This window comes from Rhinoderma darwinii, chromosome 11 (genome assembly GCF_050947455.1).
Source record: "Rhinoderma darwinii isolate aRhiDar2 chromosome 11, aRhiDar2.hap1, whole genome shotgun sequence".
Lineage (NCBI taxonomy): Eukaryota > Metazoa > Chordata > Amphibia > Anura > Rhinodermatidae > Rhinoderma > Rhinoderma darwinii.
The window spans coordinates 19973461-19995538 of NC_134697.1; the positions used below are offsets into that span (position 1 = coordinate 19973461).

A 22078-nucleotide genomic window follows, 5' to 3' on the forward strand; every position below is an offset into this window, starting at 1 on the left:
ATATTAATATAATAATGTACATGGGTGGTATATGAGCCGCATTATGAATAATACACTAGACTCTACCACTAGACCTCTTACATCTGGTTCTCCGCAATCGCACTGTTCTCCTTCTTCCACATATCCGTTTCCACACTTCTGTTCTCCAAATGATTCTGTTACTTCAGGCATGTTATATAGACACATGCCCACTCCCTTTTCCAGGCTGGTGTCCAAGTCCTTCTTGCTGCAGCTGCTGAACACTGTTGGGAATGGGTATCTGTAGAACAACAGAGGGAAAAGCAACGCTAAATCAGTCAGATGTGTGTTATTGCAAAAAAATATTTGCTAATAAAAAACTATTTATAAAGTGCTGGCTTGTTTCAGGTTGCCAACACCCAAGAAAGATCAGCATGATACTGGTCATACTGGGGACCGTCCAGCCCTTTGGTTGTATATCAGTGGAGTCACAGAAATTTCCATTCTCTTTGCCGCTTTGTCTAAGAGGTTCATGGTTTGACAAATCTGGAATAGGATATGAATTCGGAACTGGTGTTTCCATCGCTCTCATTGGGATTTATATTTCTACAGTAGAATAGTCCACAATGTTATACACTTCAAGGTAAATGAGCTCATACAATACAAATAAGACAAATGGGGTAACAGAACTTAACACACACTGCAGCAAAAACAAATGCAGAGGTGACCGCGTTTGTTAGAACGTGCTTGGAAATGAGACATATGGTGGAAGTGCTTGGCTTGTACTGTTCAGTGTTCATCTATAGGAGTGGAAATTGCATAACATCTCTCACAAGCATCAGCACCAAGGTCAGGCGTACGCCCTGTTTATGTAGTAAGATAATGGGCGCTCATGAACGGATTCCCAGCTAGGACGGGTTTGGTTGTCTAAAGGGAGAACAGCTGCAATTGACATATCTGTCAGCTGCATAAAGCAAATTCAAAAACTGCTCAACCTTCACTTGGGTGCAAATATTTTTGATTGTTACGGAGGAGTTTACCCGACTTATTTAAAGAGCCTATGACTACAGACATGTATGGCTTATCCATTCAGAAACCCAAAGTGGTCAGGTACATATGGGGCAAGACAAGGTGAAAAGCTTTCAACCTACATACGGCTGTATCTGTAATTGCAGATACACAGAAAAAGTCGATCGCTGTGAGAAGGGCCGGGAGAGGTCGGAGAGCGCTCTCCTCATTAATATATCAGACTCATAGCTACAGAGGCACACACAGACAACTAAAGGCCCCTACAGAGGCGAACACATAGACAACTAAAGGCCCCTACAAAAACAGCGTGTGGGTCCTCTTCCGCCAGCATACCTGCAACTTCTCATATTTAAAATATATAATGATGTAATTATCTCTCCGAAAAAATGGACAAATATTCTTCATTTTCTCTGCAGTGATGGGTTACATCTCTGGTAGTCTAGGGTAGTATAGAGATTAATTGCAGCATCCCTTGTGATCTAGGGCAGTGAAGGGATTTATAGTTACATCCCTGGTGGTCTAGGGCAGCAAAGGTTTTATTGGTAAAATCCCTGGTGGGCTAGCGTAGTAAAAGGGTTAATAACATAAGCCCTGGTAGTCTAGGGCAGTGAAGAGGGTTAATAATAACAACATCCCTAATGGTCTAGGACAGTAAAGGGATTAATGGTTAAATCCTTGGTGGGCTAGGGCAGTGAAGCGGTTAATAACATAATCCCTGGTGGCCTAGGGCAGTGAAGAGGGTTAATAATAACATCCCTAGTGGTCTAGGGCAGCAAAGGGTTTAATGGTAAAATCCCTGGTGGGCTAGGGTAGTTAAAAGGGTTAATAACATAAGCCAAGGTGGTCTAGGGCAGTGACGGGGGTAATAATAACAACATCCCTGGTGGTCTAGGGCAGTGAAGGGGGTTAATAATAACAACATCCCTGGTAGTAAAAGGGTTAATAACATAAGCCCTGGTGGTCTTTGGTTGTGAAGGGGTTAACAATAACAACGTCACTGGGGGTCTAGGGTAGTGAAGGGGGTTAATAATAACAACATCCCTGGTGGTCCAGGGTAGTGAAGGGGGTTAATAACAACATCCCTGGTGGACTAGGGTAGTAAAAGGGTTAATAACATAAGCCCTGGTGGTCTAGGGCAGTGAAGGGGTTAATAATAACAACGTCACTGGTGGTCGAGTGCAGTGAAGGGGTTAACTACCTTTGAAGAGGTTACCTACCCGCACTGACGGATGTGGGACTCCTTCTCTTTCGCCTCCGTCTGTGGTAGGATCTTTTTGTTTTACCGATACAACATCAGCTATCAGCCAATCACAGAACATTTAGACAATCATATACTGTAGAGAAGGTTCTGTGATTGGCTGACTGGGATTATGCAGTATCTGCATATTCTATGACAGACCCCAAGAAGAGTGTGAGCGGGCGGGAAGAGAAGCAGGATACTGGTTTTTAAACCCCTTGTACCCACTGCGGGCTAGCTCCTCCTTCTGGGCCCCAGTGCAGCTGAGTAGGCTATGAATAACTATGAATCCACTGTAATCGTTGATCGCTCCTATTAGCCTAGAGTGAACCTGTCCCTGTAACGTGCTGCCCTAACTTAATCCAGCATATTTAGGTAGCAGATCTGCTTTAATGCATCATTGAAAATAATATCAATCGTGGTGGGAGTTGTACTTTAAAATGCAGCGATTGATTCTTGGTCGGGGAGATGAGAACTTGGAAAATAATGGTGCAGAAAATGTCCATTATACTTATTCAGAACCATTTCCCTGCCTGCACTTTGTAACCCGCTCCTTACATTTTTCAACATAAAAGCATAATACATTTTGAAGCTATAAAAATACTGCATTTTATTTTCTAAAGAGCAGCGTGAGTAATGCACTGACGGCTCGATCAAAACACTGACCATTTGTTTTCCAAATCTGAAGCTATTTACCCACAAAATAAAGCTGCACCTCTTCATAAAGGGAACAGCTGTCATGTTTCTTATGTGAAACAAGTTCTTATTTATAAAAACCATTTACCGAAAGTTTATATGATTTTTATAATATTTTTTTTTCCTTAAAACTTTTGTTTGTTGCAAGCTATATCCCAGCTGAATAAAAAAGTTATCCTTCCCACACCTCTATTATATGCATTCTGCATGATAAACGTAGAAATGAAAGATGTGTATTGTTCCTAGCAATTTATTTGCTAAAACACCCACACTACAAGAAATGCTGCTCCTGCCTGAGGCAATGAATCATGCTGTATGTGAAATGCTTATCTCAACCCCATAAAGAGAAATTAAGAACTACAAAAAAGAATAACTTTATACAAGATGTACTTCTTACGCTGCACAGTTCTAGAAAATGAAATGTCTTTTTCAACTTTTTTCAAGTGCTCGTGTTCTTTTGGGTACTTAATCCTTAATGGCACAAAAGTTTAGCAGAATTTTTATTTTTTAGCACGAACTTTTTTAATTATATTTTTGGGGATGATTAGCGTTAGGGTTTAACATTTTACCTTTGTTTTCAGATAGAAGAATTGACCTCAAAAGCATACACCATATGGCCAAAAGTATGTGGACACCTGGCCATCACATCTCTATGAGCTTGTTCAACATCCCATTGCAAAACCATGGGTGTGATCATGGAGTTGGGCCTTCTTTTGCACCTCCACTCTTCTGGGAAGGCTTTCTATAAGATTTTGGAGTTTGTCTGTGGGAATTTTTGACCATTCAGCTAAAAGAGCATTTGTGAGGTCAGGCGTTGATTTTGGCCGAGAAGGTCTGGCTCACAATTTTGCCAATTCAACCCAAACGTGTTGGAAGGGGTTGAGGTCAGGGCCCTGTACAGTCCACTTAACTTACAGAAGGAGAAGTGGATTATGAAAAGCAGCAGAAGTAAAAAAAGATAAAGCTTGAAGCTCCTGGACCCAATGCAAAATCTATAACAGGGCCTTCACCTACAACGCGCCATTTATAAATCTGATCTCTTATGTGGAAAAGGTGTATTTGGGCCCTCAGGCACCAGGGGCCGGGTGTGACTGCTAATCTTCCCTTTAGCTACATCCCTGTACCTCCACAACAGCACTGTCCATTGTAACAGACGTTGGAAAATACTTCATGTCTAATGACATCACCATAATTTTAGCTTCCTAGTGTAGTTCTAGTTTGATCATTTACAGCGTGGCTTTCAGTAGGGGCCTAATGCACACGGCATCTTGTGCCTACAAACTCCAGAAAAGTAAATCTGGTATTGCTCAACAGTAAATGTTTGCACTTTTACTACAGCTGACAGACCAAGAATAATCCAAGAATAAAATCATTAGACATATTCCTTAAATAACAATGTCATTATGCTAATAAAGTGGTTACCACTTTGGACAATTCTGATTTGTTATAAGGGTCCCATTACAATAACTTGATCACAGGGTTTCCCACTGCAGCGATCTGCCGTAACCTGTCTTGGAACTCAGCAGCAAATGCTCAATTTCCCTGCAGTGCCACCACAGGAGAAGTGGAGTATTACACAGTCGAAACCAATGCTCTGTCCATGTAATGCATAGACATGTCGGGTCCTCCAAAACGAGAGACCCTATTTGTAGCTGATTTGCGCTCTTGCAAATAGATGGGAACCACAGAAATTTGATCAATTCTACTCAAAATCACAGAGTAACGTCATACTTAGGGCAGTTTAAAACACCAGTTTCCAGCAGGATGCAGATAAGATTGTGTGACTTGCACCTTATAGAAATCTTATCTGTGTGCAACTATAATACTAAGCAGCGACCCCCATCATGGGGGGTAGGGCAGTAGGTGTCCTGCTAGGAATTGGTGATGTAACCTGCCCTTGTATTAGTAACTTTGGCCTTTCTGAATTCACTTATAGGATATTTTAAAATAGTATTTTAAAACCAGACAACCCCTTGAATACCACTCACCACTTATTCGGAGATAGGTTTTAATATTTTCTGTAAAAACTACAGGAGACCAAACCTATTTATCTATAATATTTATCACAGGACATTAGTGGAGAATAATACTGAAGATGAAAAAATAAATATCAGTCCCTAGCACAGGTCGTCTTGTGAACGTTCTCAATGCACAATTTTCACCTTGATGCACAGCATTTTCCCCATCCGCAGTTCTTCATAACAGTATTATGTGTTACCTTATAACCCGGTGATCTGCACACAGAAGAGAAATCAATTCCACTCCGTATTATATGTTCAAGGTGGGAGAAAGCTCTCCAATGCAACCCCTCGACTCCTCCAGGGAGCAACTAATGTACACTTCAGCTGAACGTAATGGAAGAAGTATACTCTTCAAAAGACACTAGATGTTACAACTGCTGAGCGAAGGCGCTAGCTCACAAGACCCAATTTGTGAGTGTAAAATAGAGAATATCTAGCTGGTCAAAGCATTTTGTGACCACTATCTATATAGGCTGCGGAGTCCAAGGTGTGAGATGTCAATGTATCAACTAGAGGATACGGTCTAAGATTTCAAATTTTCATAAGCTGCAAAAATTGCAAGAAATGGGTCTAAGGTCCAGATCACACTCGCAATTTTGATGAAACATTTGGCTCCGTTTTTTTTAAACACAAAAGTGGACACAAAAGAGAGAAGATACCTCAGTCTTTTCTTTATACCTTTCCATATTTTTGGATCCATTTCTGGCTTTGGATCAAAAACAGAGCCATAAACTGCACCAAAAAAGCATGTGTGATTCTGGCCTAAGTATTGGTCTATTAAATTGCTCACAATGAAAAATGAAGATACAAATATTCGGCGGCAGCATGACAGGCATGACAGATAATCGTAATCAGAACTGTTGAAGCCTCAAGCAGGAAAATTCCCTGCAGTAACCTGCTGGCAATACTAGCTACATTTTACTATTTGCATGGCTGGGAGCAGCGTATCTGGAATATTGAGAAGGTGACCACAGGTGCTCTCTGGACCAATAGGTAAAATCGAACACAAACCATTTTTCATTGTTGGTGGAGTAGGGGGAATTTACTGCAGAAAAGGGCATTTAGACTCAATGGAGTGTGTAGCCTAAATAATTAAAACATGAAAAAAAACAGAAAAAAAAAAAGGATAAAAACATAAACTAAATAAAAGGTGCATTCTTCTGTGGTGATTCATTTCTTAATACTGTATACCTTTATAGTGGTGAGAGTTTTGTTTTTCTGATACAAAGATCCAAATCCCCAGCCAACACAAATTTAAAGGGTAAAATTCTGACTGCCTGAAGCCACCACTAGAAGGTGGAGCTGTTATACATGAACTCAGTAATAAGACTGTATGCAGTAAGCTCCCTCTAGTGGTTGTAGCAGGCAGTCAAAATGTTAATTTATTTATATATGTCTATGCAGAGGATTTGGTGCTCTGTATCACTAAAACTGAGCTCTGATTGCCATATGATCGATATATTAAGAAATTATTCAGCACGTAATTGTAAACCTGAAATCTAGATGGTGGTCCTTCACCTTAAGATCAGCACTTTTTATCCACAGCTGGAAGTACATTTCCAGTAACTACAGGGACACTTTCTTATCTTCCACAATCTTTAATGAGGTCACTGGGACGATATTCAGCTTGCAACTGCAACTTCTAAAAAGAAAAGGATTGAATAATTCCTTCAAACCAAGCTATTGATTCTATGAGTGGGGAACATGATCTATGTCTACCTGAGGCACTACTTCTCTGATGTTTACTAAGTATAGCAGGCGCCTAGCTGTCAATCACTAGAATTGACATAAAAAAAGCGAAGAAAAAGCATACATCAATCATGAAGCACTCAGTCTGTAAATATATTTGTAGATAGTCATAACCACTGTATCCTACATGAAAAGCATTGGTGGAAGTAAACAAAAAAAAATGTAAAAATAAGAAATAAAAAAAATCTGAAATTATTTTGAGAGGTCAATGCCAGAATTTAGTACAAACACAAAGCAAACCAATGTTTTAGTTCTTGTGGATAATGGATCTCCAAGGTGTTTCCGGTTTGGTTTTCTTGGCTTATCCGACTATTACTTCCTCAACAGATATATTACCTTCACGTTTATTATAGAAGGTAATTACTGGAATTACTGCTTTTCATGATGAACTCCTCATTGTCATAGTCATCATTGTGCAGAGATTTTTATCTTGCAAAATATCATAGAAATATGTGAGAAGATTGTAGTGGCAGAGCCAGATTATAGAGAGGGAAAAAGTGGTGATTACTTAGGGGTGCTCCACCACTATGTGGCCTCCGTCATTCAACTCTCGTAAAGGGAGTCCCACCTTTTTTCATCAAGCTGTGGATCCCCTTATCATCATATAATCTGTGCATGGCCAGCGTAGCAACACATTACATAGTACTTAGTTACTGGGTAAGAGGACCCCACCATATGTTTTGTCTAGGGAACACCACCATCCTTAATCTGACTCTAAGTATTGGTGGGGGTCTAGCTACTAAGCATTGTTTCCTCTTGACCTCCCATAGCTACATCCGAAAGAGATGCTGTTGTGTTATTACCTAATGTCCTGACAGTGTCTTCTAAAAGAACCTGGACGAGGCTCTTAGAGAGGGCCAATCTTCATTCTAGCAATTTGTGAGGGTCTCAGAACCTGGAGCCCCATCAAAACTAGTCCAGAAGACCAACTCTTTGAGAAGACTATCGCTTTATCTAGACCAAATTTTTTAATTTCCTTTTAATCCTATATTTATTTGGCTCTTCTTTGAGAGGACATCCCTCTAGAGGCCCATTTTCCCCACAGGCCCAATGTCTCTATGACATATAAGAAGACAGGAGTTTTCTGCACAAAACTACACATCTGCTTCAATTTGAGCCGGCATAATGAAAAAAGCTTAGAAAAATGTAGAAATTTTGCAAATATTTTACTTTGATCCAAAGCTCCATTCAAAATGTTACTATAACTTTATCATGTGAAAACTACAGTTCTGAGCACACTTAGAAAATTACACCAGGCTTTAAAAATACTACATCACCCAGTGGAAAATTCAATAAATGAGTTGATGACCTTTATATGGTTTAATCAATGTTGTGGTCTCTTAGTGCTATGAGATTTTTTTTTCTTTCACTAAAAAGTATTTTATGCGCCAGTACATAGTATTGTCCAGTATGTTCTATAAATATATATATATATATATATATATATATATATATATATATATATATATATATATATATATATATATATACACTCCTTTTTTTCATGAATAATTTTCATTTATCTAACATACCTATGTGCATCACCACATTATTTAAGGGGACTGTCCACCTTTACACCAACACCTTCTCTACTGTGTGATTCGAGACTAAAATGACGGGGAAGCAGAACTCATTGATGCTGTGCCTTTTTGTCTTCCTTCATTGTAATGCAGGCATTTCTCAAATGATATATTTTTTTTTAGAAATGGTTAAAATCTATACCAAAGTATCCAATATCACTGTGTTTAGAATCAAAAGTCCGATGATACATGGCTGAGTACATTGGTATGATTGGGTGTGACCATAGTAATAAAGCAAATTCATAGTCTATAGTGTAACTCTGTCACATATTTCCAGAATTGCAGCACATCCATTATTTCAATCATCTGCTAAACTAACCGGATCATCACTTGATTGATGAGCGTTGAAATATGAAGCCAAGGGTTATGTAGCTAGGGAATGAATCAGGATAGATAGTTACATAGTTAGTACGGTTGAAAAGGGAAATATGTCCATCAAGTTCAACCAGGGAGGGTAGAAAGGGATGGTTGAAATGATAGAACTTTGTTTTAATCCTATTGATCGAGGGGACTAACACCTCTTGCACACAACCGAGTTCGGGCCGTGAAAACAGTCCGTGTGTCGGCCGCATTCCCGACTCAACCACGGTACAGGTAAACGGTACTCCTGGCATCATAGACATTTTATGATGCTGGGAGTCTTTGCCTCCCCACGGAACTACTGTTATGTACTGAACACAATTATACTGTGAGGAACAGCAGTTCCGTGGGGAGTCAGACTCCTGGCATCATAAAATGTCTATGAGGCCAGGAGTTCCGTTCACCTGTACCGTGGTCGGGCCGGGAAATGTGGCCAACACACGGACCGTTTTTCACAGCCCAAACTCGGTTGTGTGCAAGAGGTGTAAGAAAATCAGAAGAGTCAAAAAATAAAGCCTAGATCCAAGGGTGTAGCTAGAGGAGGGACATTTGCCCCAGGTGCTTGATGTGAAGGTACCACCAATAAGCCACTCTCCCTTTGGCAGAGTACTTATATACAGGGCTAGGGTATCAAATTGAATCTTTGCCACAAGTGTAGAAACGCCTATATCCAGAACCAGAGCCAAATAGACAGAATTAGTATGAGAGGATTCCAATTGGGACTTAGTGTATGTTTCAGATAGGGAAATTAGATTATGAGCCGCACTGGGGATAGGAACTCATGTTTTGTACAGCAATGCATACAATGTTGGTGCTACGTAAGCAACATGTAATAAAATAAATAAACTGGCTCCTTGGTGGCTCACTACAGTCCGAATTCTCTTCTTCTATGTCCATTTTTTGTGCAATATCAGTACTACTACATTGGATTTACTCCTAAACACATTTATGGCATGTGTATAAGGTATTAAAACAGATGTTTCATGTCCCACATTCGCAGTGGAGTGGTGGCCACATGTGGACAATATTCCTCCATGATATTGATCAGGATTAAAGGAAGTAGCCAAATGCACTCTCTCGGTTGTTTCCCTATCTACTATCGACAATAAGCGAAAAGGACCGCATGCACGCCTTTCTCTGCTGGGAAAAAGAGACATTGGATATAATAGGAAGACCTTAGCGTCAAGCGCCATATCTTAAGGCCTCCATAGTGTGGGAGGTTGACTACGACGCATATCTAGTATATGCCAGAAAAGTCAAGGATAGATACAAGAAATCAGACAATTGATTGTGAAGAGACAAATAACAGGGGACTGTAAACATTTAGTTGCCTCCGTAGATCCTGGCTTGGCCCTGGCCATACTGGTTATAACCGAGTTATACCAGAGACAGAGGAATGAAATGTAATATACTGTATGGCTGAATAGAACTTGACAGAAATATACAACTTCTACTTTTTGTGGTTTTCTTGTAAAATGCTCTTAATTTTTACTCTGGTAGATCAATATGACATATCATTTGCACATTTATTTCTTTAGAATTGAAAAAATACTAAATTATTTTACCGGGACGGTTCTGCTGTTCTAATAAGGCTGTTATGTAAAACAACTCAGATAATGACCAGTTATTATTACCTCATTTATCACTTGAAAAATTAATGATTAAATAAAAGACTGCGGAGAGGAGACAACATAAATGATAATATTGATTTTGATAGAAATTACAGAAGACTTGGTGCGTGGTCAATCAATATATTTGTGTCGTGACTGCATGTTAAATAAACAGGTCAATTTTATCACTTCATCTCCTTCTCTTTGTTTACATAATTCTCTAATAATGTCATGCTAAGAAAGCTCACTAATTAAAGCTTACCGAACCTTTCAGAATAAGCTACCATATGTGTATACATGAGGAATAACACTATTTCTGGCAGTTATATGACTTGTATTCTGCATTTTCTAGTAGTTTTCCCCTCTGCAGTTCTCTCCAAGCTAGTGGGTGGAGTCTAACTGCTATCATGTCTCCCATACACACACACACACACACACACACACACACACACACACACACACACACACACACACACGAGAACATCCTGCTCCGAAATCTCTATGTAGCACACCCTCAGAAGCAGCAGAAGAATGGACGAGATTATACAGCAGTACTGAGCAGTGTGGCTGTGAATCTAGTACTCGTTGAAATATAAGACTTACTAGAAGCTGAGGCAGCTTCTCTATGTCTCTCTCACTCTGCTCCCTTTATAAACTTCTATGGGCAGCATGCAACCTGATTCCTCAGTCAGCGGAGAATCCCTCGTCTCTCAACAAGGATTTAGCAGTAAATTCTGAATAAGTGAACAATTAGTTGGGTAGGGGCAGAAGTTCCTGTTATGTGTAGAAAAAGGCATTTTTCTGTAATAAGATATATTACAAAAGTTTCTTATAATAGTTAATACTATTGATTTGTTCAGGTTTTTTTTTGCAAGGTTTAGTGATCATTTAACTGTAGATAGGTAGAAAATATGTGGCCCTGTGTAGGTTGCATGCAAGCATCTCTAGTATATCTCGCTTGATTATAGCTCAAGAATTGTACAAATAATGGCTTCTAGCTAACATCGTTTTGACAAAAAGTTTGATAAAATGAACAGAATTTGGGTTATTCGAAATATGAGAAGAGGATCAAAGGCTATGTTACCGGTCTTTCCCAACAGAGAATGTTGACAGATAAGATCCTGATAGGGATGCAGGTTATTGATGGAAGTAGTGGCGTACATAGAAGATCCCGCTTTCTTCAGCGGTGCTTGAGATGTGCCGAACGACTGTGGAGAAAATCGCATTTGGATGCAGATTTCCTCCATTACAAATTTATGCTCAAAACTTACAACTCTGCCCTTCACCGCGCCAAACAAGTCTACTTCACTTCTCTCATCTCCACACTATCTAATAATCCAAAACGCCTCTTTGATACTTTTCACTCCCTCCTTAGTCCTAAAGTGCAGACGCCAATCACAGATCTCAGTGCTGAAGACCTGGCCAATTATTTTAAAGTTAAAATTGAAAACATCCAGCATGATATTATCTCCCAGTCCCCTAGTAACATCGATCCCCTTCCCCCCCGCACTCCCTCTTCTTCACTCTCAGCATTTGACCCAATAACTGAAGAAGAAGTCTCGAGGCTCCTCTCTTCTTCTCGTCCTACTACCTGCCCTAGTGATCCTGTCCCCTCACACCTCCTCCAGTCCCTCTCCCCAGCTGTCACTAGTCACCTGACTAAAATATTTAACCTCTCTCTTTCCTCTGGTATCTTTCCCTCCGCTTTTAAACATGCCATTATAAACCCATTATTGAAAAAACCAACACTTGACCCATCCAGCGCTGCCAACTACCGACCAGTCTCTAATCTGCCCTTCATCTCCAAACTCCTGGAACGCTTGGTCTACTCTCGCCTTATCCGCTATCTCTCTGCTAACTCCATTCTTGACCCCTTACAATCTGGTTTCCGCACTCTACACTCCACAGAAACTGCCCTTACTAAAGTCTCAAATGATCTCTTGGCGGCTAAATCGGACGGTAAATCCTCTCTCCTGATTCTTTTGGATCTCTCTGCAGCCTTTGACACTGTAGACCACAAACTCCTACTTAACATGCTCCACTCTATTGGCCTCCAGGACGCGGCTCTCTCTTGGTTTTCCTCCTATCTCTCTGACCGCTCATTCAGTGTGTCATTTGCTGGTTCCACTTCTTCTCCTCTTCCCCTTGATATCGGGGTTCCTCAGGGATCAGTCCTAGGTCCGCTCCTCTTTTCTCTCTACACAGCTCCTATTGGACAAACCATCAGCAGATTTGGCTTCCAGTACCATCTCTACGCTGATGACACCCAATTATATACCTCTTCCCGTGACATCACCCCATCTCTAATACAGAACACCAGTGATTGTCTGTCCGCTGTCTCTAACATCATGCCCTCTCTCTATCTGAAACTGAATCTTTCTAAAACTGAGCTCCTTGTGTTCCCACCATCTACTAACCTCCCTAAACCTGATGTCTCCATCTCTGTGTGTGGCACTATCATAACTCCTAAGCAGCACGCCCGCTGTCTCTGGGTTATTTTTGACTCAGATCTTTCCTTTACTCCTCACATACAATCACTTTCACGCTCCTGTCATTTTCACCTCAAAAACATCTCCAGAATCCGCTCTTTTCTTACGGAGGAAACTGCCAAAACTCTCATTGTTGCTCTGATTCACTCTCGTCTTGACTACTGTAACTCATTACTAGTCGGTCTTCCCCTCACTAAACTCTCCCCTCTCCAATCTATCCTCAATGCAGCAGCCAGGCTCATCTTTATGACCAACCGCTACACCAACGCCTCTAATCTGTGCCAGTCACTGCACTGGTTGCCCATCCCCTTCCGAATAAAATTCAAACTTATTACTCTCACCCACAAAGCTCTCCACAGTGCTGCACCTCCTTACATCTCCTCCCTCATCTCTGTCTACCACCCTACTCGGGCTCTACGTTCTGCCAACGACCTTAGATTAAAATCCTCCATAATCCGAACCTCCCACTACCGTCTCTAGGATTTCTCTCGTGCTGCACCCGTCCTCTGGAATGTGCTACCCCAGACAATCAGATTAATTCCCAATATCGTCAGTTTTAAACGTGCCCTGAAAACACATCTATTTAGACAGGCCTATAACATTCCCTAATCTGACTCCTTTCCATGGCCCTCCATTTAGATTAGTCATCAGAATAAGATTCCCTCACACTCCTTCTCTTCATGTCCGTCATACACGGATACTGGCTGGTGACCGGCTCATGCAGCTTTATGTTACCACCGCATGTGTATAAAAATGGCCGGACCATTGTACAGAACAAACACTATTACACTTTGTGTCTCCCTTATGTCCTCATAGATTGTAAGCTCTTGCGAGCAGGGTCCTCACTCCCCAGGTTTGAATTGTAAATGAACTTTGTCACTATGTAATGTCTGATATTGTTTGTTTCATGTTCCCTCTAAATTGTAAAGTGCTGCGTAATATGTTGGCGCTATATAAATAAAGATTATTATTATTATTATTATTATTATAGGAGGCCCCATAGCAAAGACCAAGCTCGGTTCCCATTACGGTGTAGTATTTTGTCACCCAGGACAAAATGTCCTGTTCCATGTCCATCTGTTCGACCCCACACTTTAAAACCTAACAAAAAGGCAGCTGCATAGGATGCAGCTACATTCCCTAGTTTGTTCTGTATGGTATATTTATTTGTTCTCTGTATGATTGTATTATTTGACCACTATATGGTACACCATGACGTACTGCAGAGAGCAACATTCGACCTAAGGCCAATATGAAAAAAGCGACATTTCCTGTAGACTGCCTTAAGTGAGACAACGGATAGGAAGCTCATACAAAAGGATGACTCGAATTTTATATGTCACAGACAAAATTTTAAAGAATTATCATTCGACATAAAAAGAAAAAAATGGAACATATAAATAATAGGTGTAAGCACGGCCTAACCGGAATTTCATTCTAATGAGCGGATCATCTCGATTTCTGCGGGATTCATTGAAGCCTAATAATGGAAGATAACAAATTAGCCAATAGGAATGTAAATGGTCATCTTTCAACTTGATCCTACTGTGCTGCTCGATATGGACTGCAGTATCTAACAACCGGGCTGCTTTATTGCGGTCATTATGCAAGTAACATTTATATGAATGATTATGCTGTAGGAAGATGCAGTACTATAGATCTGTCCACTTATACATGTTGGTGTATTATAATTTAGTGTCCAATTTTACCACGTCACAGACTTTAACTTGTTCCGTTCGCCAGTGTAGCTACCCCTCTATGCCCTGCAACTAATTCTACAGTATTTGTTAAAGTGGATGTCTTCTAATTATATGTATGGCACTACCTATGGGTGATATTTACCTGCTATTTTTTTTCTTTAGTGTTGGCTGCAACTAAGATCATGGACTCCAGCTTAGTTGCATTGTCTATTGTGAGTCTTCGGTAGTCTAAAATCCACCTGTTGTCTCATTCAAGGCTCAGGCTGCAGTTCTGTTCCTTGGTTATGCGTTACACTTTAGCTCTAAATGTTCTGATTGGCTGCTGTGTATAAGCACAAGCCCATCAGGACGTCAGTGCATGGATAGTGGATTTCCATTATAGCACGAACTGAATAATTATAAACGAAAAACAACTAAAACATCTTCCATTTTTGACTGATCATCTGGTAACCATCACACGTTTGGAGCCTGGAGATCCACTCTATCTATACCTAATCTACTAATACCCCATCTCTGTGATCTTGAGAACACAACACTTCGGTATGATCTAGAAAGCATATTACTTTACTAATCAATGAACTGCCATCAGTGATAGGCATAATACACTAAAATACAGACGTATAACAGTGTATTATAGAAGCGATCAAATGATTGAATGGTCAATTCTCATAGTGGGACAAAATAAAAAGTAAAAAGATTAATAAAAGTATTTTTGGATTAAAAATCCAAAGTAAATTTTTTTTTTCCTACTACAAAATGCCTCGTTATGGCAATTTAAAAAAAAACAAAAAACCATATTTGATATCGCTGCAACCGTTCCAACCATAACTATACAATTGTCACTTTGTTTCCTGTGGTATCTGGCACCAAGATGTTAGCAGCTGATCTTTTAAGTCCAGTAAGTTGTGAGATGCGGCCTCCATGGATAGCACTTGTTTTATTCAGCACATCCTACATCGATCGATCGGATTGAGATCTATGGAATTTGGAGGACAAGTCAACAGCCTGAAATCATTGTCATGTTCCTCAAACCATTCCTGAACAATGTTTGCAGTGTGGCAGGGGCATTCTCCTGCTGAAAAAGGGCACTGCCATTAGCGAATACCGCTGCCATAAAGGGGTGTACTTGTCCGCAACAATGTCTTGGTAGGTCGTACGTGTCAAAGTAACATCCACATGAATGCCAGGACCCAAGGTTTCCCAGCAGAACATTGCCCAGAGCATCACTCTGCCTCCACCGGCTTGTCTTCTTCCCATAGTGCATCCCGGTGCTACCTCTTCCCCAGTATTAGGAGTAGCAGGTCCTTCCCCGCAGCTCGTCTTCTCCTAGCTATTAAGCAGTAGCTGGGGCAGTTTTCCAGGCACTTGCTGCATCGCTGACTCTTGACCACACTGATGTGAGCCTGTAGTTCATTTAGCGAGAGCAACTGGATTGGTCTGCCTCTCCTCAGGGGTATGTTCACACAAGCAAATTGCAAGCATATTTCGGAGCATAAAACGCCTCTTAATATGTGTCGAAATAGACTTGCAATACGCCTAAAAAAAGGCTTCCATTAAATTCAGTAGTTCAGACGAGGTGTATTTTTATGTCCCTGAAGAAGAGGCATGTTACTTTTTTAAGCATTTTGAAGCTGATTTTCCACTCCCAGTAAAAAAAAAAAAATCTTCAAAATACTCCTCAAAATACCTTAAATCTGGCGGATTTCACAACTCAACAAACCCATGCCCATATTCTAAGTATGCGATCCGACATGGCTTTCACGAAACATCAAGGTTCTTTCTGGTGAATGCATTAACAAATTTGACCAACAATAAATGCGCCAAGAAAATAGGCATACGAGACGCCAGAACTGAGGCGCAAAGAAATTAATAAATCTGCCCCAGTTTCTGCAGATTAGGGACTTTATTAGAAACAGTAGGGGCTAGTGGTGTCTGGTCTTCGGGTCAAAGCATAGGGATTGATCCAGGGATAGATATATGGCAAGTTAAAGTTACCGTTTGTTTGAATCCATTTTTCCGGTCGATCCTCTCATATCTCTGGGCGCCCATTCGCCGGTTCACGGTTGTCCTTCCTTAGACCACTTTTGGTATGTACCAACCACACATCAACTTCAAGAACTGACTGTTCACCAGCTGCATAATATATATATCCCACATCTTGACAGGCACCAATGTAACAAGAAAAATCAATATTATTCACTTCAGTGGTTTTAATGTTATGGCTGATCGATATGTATATTAGATATATATTTTTTTCATTTTGGTAGAAATGCCCTTTAAATAATGAATGCCTATTGAAATGGAAATGAAGTTCGTGCCTCATATGAGTAATTACAGAAAAATGCAGAATTTACCATTACAACACAGCCATTCTTCAGTCATACAACTGGCAACCAGTAGCTACGAGGGTTGAGGGGTTAAGCATCTGCACAATGATATAAAGTCCTGGTTGGCACTTGCACAGCGACTCTGCTCTCTCCCACATTCACTTTATTGAATTCCCTGTCGCTGTGACATAAAGAATTGTGACAGCCGGGCCAGTATTAAAAAACAAGAGCTGTATATTTTAAGGCTACGACTCTATGGTACTGGCTTCTCATGATTTGATTTAGCATCTGATTGACACCGACAGCCCAGGGTCTGGTCAAGTATGCGACACTTTACAGAATATTGAGTGGCGCGATTGTAAACGTAATATAATACTCACACAATATAATCCAGTTATCAGAGCAGAAGAACTGTCTTCAAGTGTGCGCATCATGACTGAAATGGTACAATAGTCCTCATAGTGTTTGGTTATATAGCAGTGGATATGGAAAGTATATATGTGCACAGCATGGAAACTACAGCTACTTTACACTATACACCATACTATAGACTTAAATGGCTTTTGCCCAGGATTATAAACACATGGTTGCTTTCTTCCAAAAAACAGTGCCACACCTGTCCACAGGTTGTGTGTGGTATTGCAGCTCAGCCCTATTCACTGCAATGGAGCGGAGCTAGAATACCAGACACAACCCATGAACAGGTGTAGCATGGTTTGTTGAAGAAAGCAGCCATGTTTTCTAATCCTGAAAACACTAATAAAGCACATATTTTTATAATCCGGTCATCTTGGGATGTCCTCTCCAAGGGTGGATTGATTATATACATGCCAATGTAAAAGGGTTGTCTGCTTTGGAAATCCCTGTTTGATAGATGGGCTCCCCAGTGATAACTATAACATAGGGTGTACTCTTGCTGAGACCCCTAGCGATCAGCTGGACGTATTCAGTTTCCCTACAGCGCCACCATGGGGCAAGTGAAGTATTATGCAGTTCACACTGAAATCAATAGGCTCTTTATGTAATGCAAGGATGTGTTAGGTCCTCCAGAGAGACTGACGCTATAAAATATTAGGGTCCTGAATGGAGAACCTTCCTTTTCAGACAACCCCTTTAAGGCTCAAATAGTATGAATTCAATAAACCCCCTTTGTAGGAATTAATGTTTTAGTACCAGTAAAATTTCAAAAATAGTTTAATAAAGAGAAACTCAATAGTAATATGGACAAATATTTAGATTACATCACCTATTAAAGTTAACTTCTTTCAGCAAGGGCACGTGTGAAAGTTGGACAGTTCTTTTTATGAGGTTCATGTGGTTTTGCGGCACTGGCTCTTTTCTAGTATATTCAACATTTATATCATTATTTGACAGAATGAAGACAATAATGCATTTTCTCTACTACACACAGAACCTTAAAGGGTTTGTATAGTTTAGAAAGCCCATTCCTATACACCCTATTAGGGAATTCTGAGTCCCCTGTTCAGGATTCTCATCTATTAGCCTGAGCGGAGAGCAGTTACAAAGAGTCTCAGACCTGTCCTGTCCTGCATTACACAGACAACACATTGATATGTATAGACACTGTGTAATGCTTAATTAAGCCTGTGGTGGCGCTGCAGAAAAATGTAACACTTAGGCCTTATTCACGCGAGCGTTGAATACGTCTGTGTGATGGCCGTTAAAAAAACGGCCATCACACGAACGCATGTTTTTCAATGGGGCCGTTCACAGGGCCATTGTTTCAACGCACCGTGTGAAGGGTCCGTTGCAGTGGCATAGCTATAGGGGTCACAGCTACGACCGGGCCCCTAAGCCTGGGGGCCCCCATTGCCATACTGCGCACTAATGATTAAATAAATTATCTGTGCCGTGACATCGACCTCCGAGGGGGTCGCGAGTCACTCACCGAGGTCCCAGTTACATTCAATGCTGAAGCAAGAAGCTGACGGCTCCTTGCTCCAGCATTCACTGTGCCCTGAGCCATGAGCGGCTCGACGCAGACAAGGCGCGAAGTAGTGATGTCATCGCGCCAGTCTGCGCGGAGTCACTCATAGCACAGACCAAAGGAGGAGAAGGATTCTCCACCCGGTGTGGGAACGGGGACAGACAAGTGATTTTATTATTTTTTTATTATGCACATATGGCTGTATTATTACTGTATGGGGGGGGCTGATATGGGGGCATTATACCGTATGGGGAGCTGTAATGGTGGGCATTATACTGCATGGGGAGCTTATATGGGGGGCATTATATTGTATGGGGGGGCATTATACTGTATGGGGAGCTCATATGGGGACATTACACTGTATATGGGGCATTAGACTGCATGAGGGGGCATTATACTGTATGGGGAGCTGATATGGGGGGCATTATACTGTATGGGGCAGATATTGCAGGGGCATTATACTGTGTGGGGGTAGCTATAGGGATCATTATACTGTATGGGGGTAGCTATGGGGAGCATTATACTGTGTGGGGGCAGCTATGGGGGGCATTATACTGTATGGGGGCATTATACTGTGGGGGCTGATATAGGGAGCATTATACTGTGTGGGGGGCAGCTATGGGGGGAATTATACTGTATGGGGACATTATACTGTGTGGGGGCAGCTATAGGGAGCATTATACTGTATGGGGGCAGCTATGGGGAGCATTATACTGTGTGGGGGCAGCTATGGCGGCATTATACTATGTGGGGGCATTATACTTTGGGGGAAGCTGAGGATGGGTATCATATGTAGTGCAACCAGAAAAGTTGTGTCTAACCTGCATAGTTTAGGTCTTTTTCTCTGCTGATTTCTGTAACTGTACATTCTCTCTCTAAGGCCTCATGCACACGACCGTAGCCGTGTGCATGGCCGTGATTTTCGGGTCGGGCGGCTGCGGACTGTCAGCGGACTGTCAGCCGCGGGCCGCCCGCAAATCGTACAACATGCACATGGCCGCCGTCATTGTTTTCAATGAGCCCGGACCGCAGAAGATGTCCGTAATAGGACATGCCCGTTCTTTCTGCGGTGCGGGTTCCCGGGCCATGCACGGACCGTAAAAACTACGGCCGTGTGCATGGCCCCATAGAAAAGAATGGGGCCGCAATTCTCCCGTGGATTTTCGGGGGAATTGCGGCCGCAAAAACACGTTCGTGTGCATGGGGCCTAAGTTTGCTGACTGGATGATGTTTTCCTGGTGTGATGTAAGAGCTGTGCGCTCTGAGCCAATCAGATTTCTCCCACTACTGCCTCTCCTCCCCTCCCGCAGCGCACGCATGCACGCACACACTGTAGTTGGACCAGAATCTCAATATATACTTCTTCATAGCACTGTGAATAAATCCCGACTTAATAATTAAATTATTTATAGAGGATCTATCATGGAGATAGTCCCCTTTTCAAAACACTTGCTGCAGGGTTTTCCTGCAGATCCCTGGGGGCCCCAACAACAGGACACCCTGTGTTCAGCTTATTGTCATGGACCCCGCCATTTAAAAATAAATTATCCAAAGCGAACAACCCCTTTAAGGAATCATTGTACGTGTAATTTCCTAATACACACACACACACACACACACACACACACACACAGTAAAGGATGTACACAATCTTATGTAAATACAGCATAATCGTTGTATAATGAAATGTTCTGCAAATTTATTATACTTGTCCTTCTCAATGAATTAGATCATTAGATGTAAATAGCATCAGGAGTATACCGGGAGAAGGCATTTACCAGTCTACAGCATGGCTCTCCCACAGCCACGAGAATTTGCACTTGTGTGTATATGGAAACGGGGTGTTCCACTATGCAATCAAATCTTTCTTGCAGCCTCTTTTATTTTATATGTTAAAGGCTATATATATATATATATATATATATATATATATATGTTGCTACTACAATGCATATACAATAAAATTATGAAGCAACTCGCTATAAAGTCTTGATTAAAAATCGTTTTGTGTCTATAGCCAATGTGCAGACCTATGTGTCTCCATGGTTACAGACTACAAACAAACCCGGTGTAGTCTGATCCTGCAGTCCAAGTCCCTTACATCTTCCCTGTTCTGATTGCTAACCTCCTGAATGTCTGTTATCAAGAAGTGAGGGACATATCTGCTGACATGGCAGACTGAAAAGAGTTTTTCCAACCTCCAAAAAAAATACTTGCAAGTTGCTTAAAAAAAAAAAAAAAAAAAAAAGTGTAATATTATTACCTTTTAAATTTCAGTACCATTCCCTCTGGACTGATCTCTGAGGTTTTTTCGCCTCTCCCTCTCATCATCACGCAGTGATGACATATTTTACGGCGCCATGTAACCACAGCAGTCTATTTCGTACGTTTTTAAAGCCACAGGTTAGCACGCAAAGGGGCCTATTCCCAGCATCTAAGAGGGCCTGGCTCCATTCTCATGGTAAACCAACTAGCCTCCCTTGGGTAAATATGGACCAAGGGGGTTACTGTTACACTCGTGGCCCCAGCAGCTGTTACAAGGGGGCCAGCTCCACTGTTAAAGGAGCATAGCGGAGGGGAAATTAGTGTTCACTCTAACTACCAGCAATTACTGCCGCTGTTACATGGTACTGGACAACAAACCTTCGCTGTGCAATAATAACAGGGAGAAGTGTTGGGGTACCCCGATAATCAGCAGCGAGAGAACGGTGCAGCATTTAAAAAAATTCGATATTTTTTAAGCATTTAGAGCAACGTGCACAGGTTTTCTAGGGGCCGTAAACATCTCTTTATAGAGGTATTTGAAAAGAAATATTTTGACTTTAGCTGTCCGTATGTAATACCCTTGGTTTGTTGGTTCACTCAGCGGATTGGCATGAATGCTCCTTACAGATTAAGAACTAGCTGAACCTTTCAGTTCCATCATGGCTGTGTTTACCCTGATGTACAATATAGTAATAGCCGTGTTTCTTCAGGAAAAAGAAAATATAAAGCTTAGAAGAAGAAGAAGAAGAAGAAGTGTTTTGATACAATGGTTCTGTCTTGAACTGATAAAGGGAGGAGGTTAACTCCCAGAAGCTTATCCATTAAAATACACTTATTCCAGGAGATGAAGATCGAGAGATCAATGTGTCCTGAAGTACATACAGAAAAAAATTCCCAGGTATAGAAAGGGAATTGGTGCGACAGAGGTCATATTTTGGAAATGAATACACACCAAAATAATAATTAGGTAGCATATCAAAAGTAGAATCAGAAAGGAGCATGCAGATAGAATCATTTTCTTTTGTGGACCCAAGGAGCCCTAGTCCGACATAGTGAAACCCACCCTCCATCTAGACAGAACTTGTCCAGGTCCACTTTTTTTGCTTCAT

General features: G+C 41.2%; 1 protein-coding gene across 1 annotated transcript in view; it reads right to left on the reverse strand.

Annotated features, from left to right (window-relative positions):
* The window catches only part of ADAM12 (ADAM metallopeptidase domain 12), a 407169-nt gene that overhangs the window by 96558 nt on the left and 288533 nt on the right, over positions 1 to 22078 (reverse strand). Inside the window, exon 12 of the mRNA XM_075843108.1 lies at positions 82 to 259. Within this exon, the coding sequence (XP_075699223.1) occupies positions 82 to 259 (178 nt within the window). The remainder of the gene's footprint in view (positions 1 to 81; positions 260 to 22078) is intronic.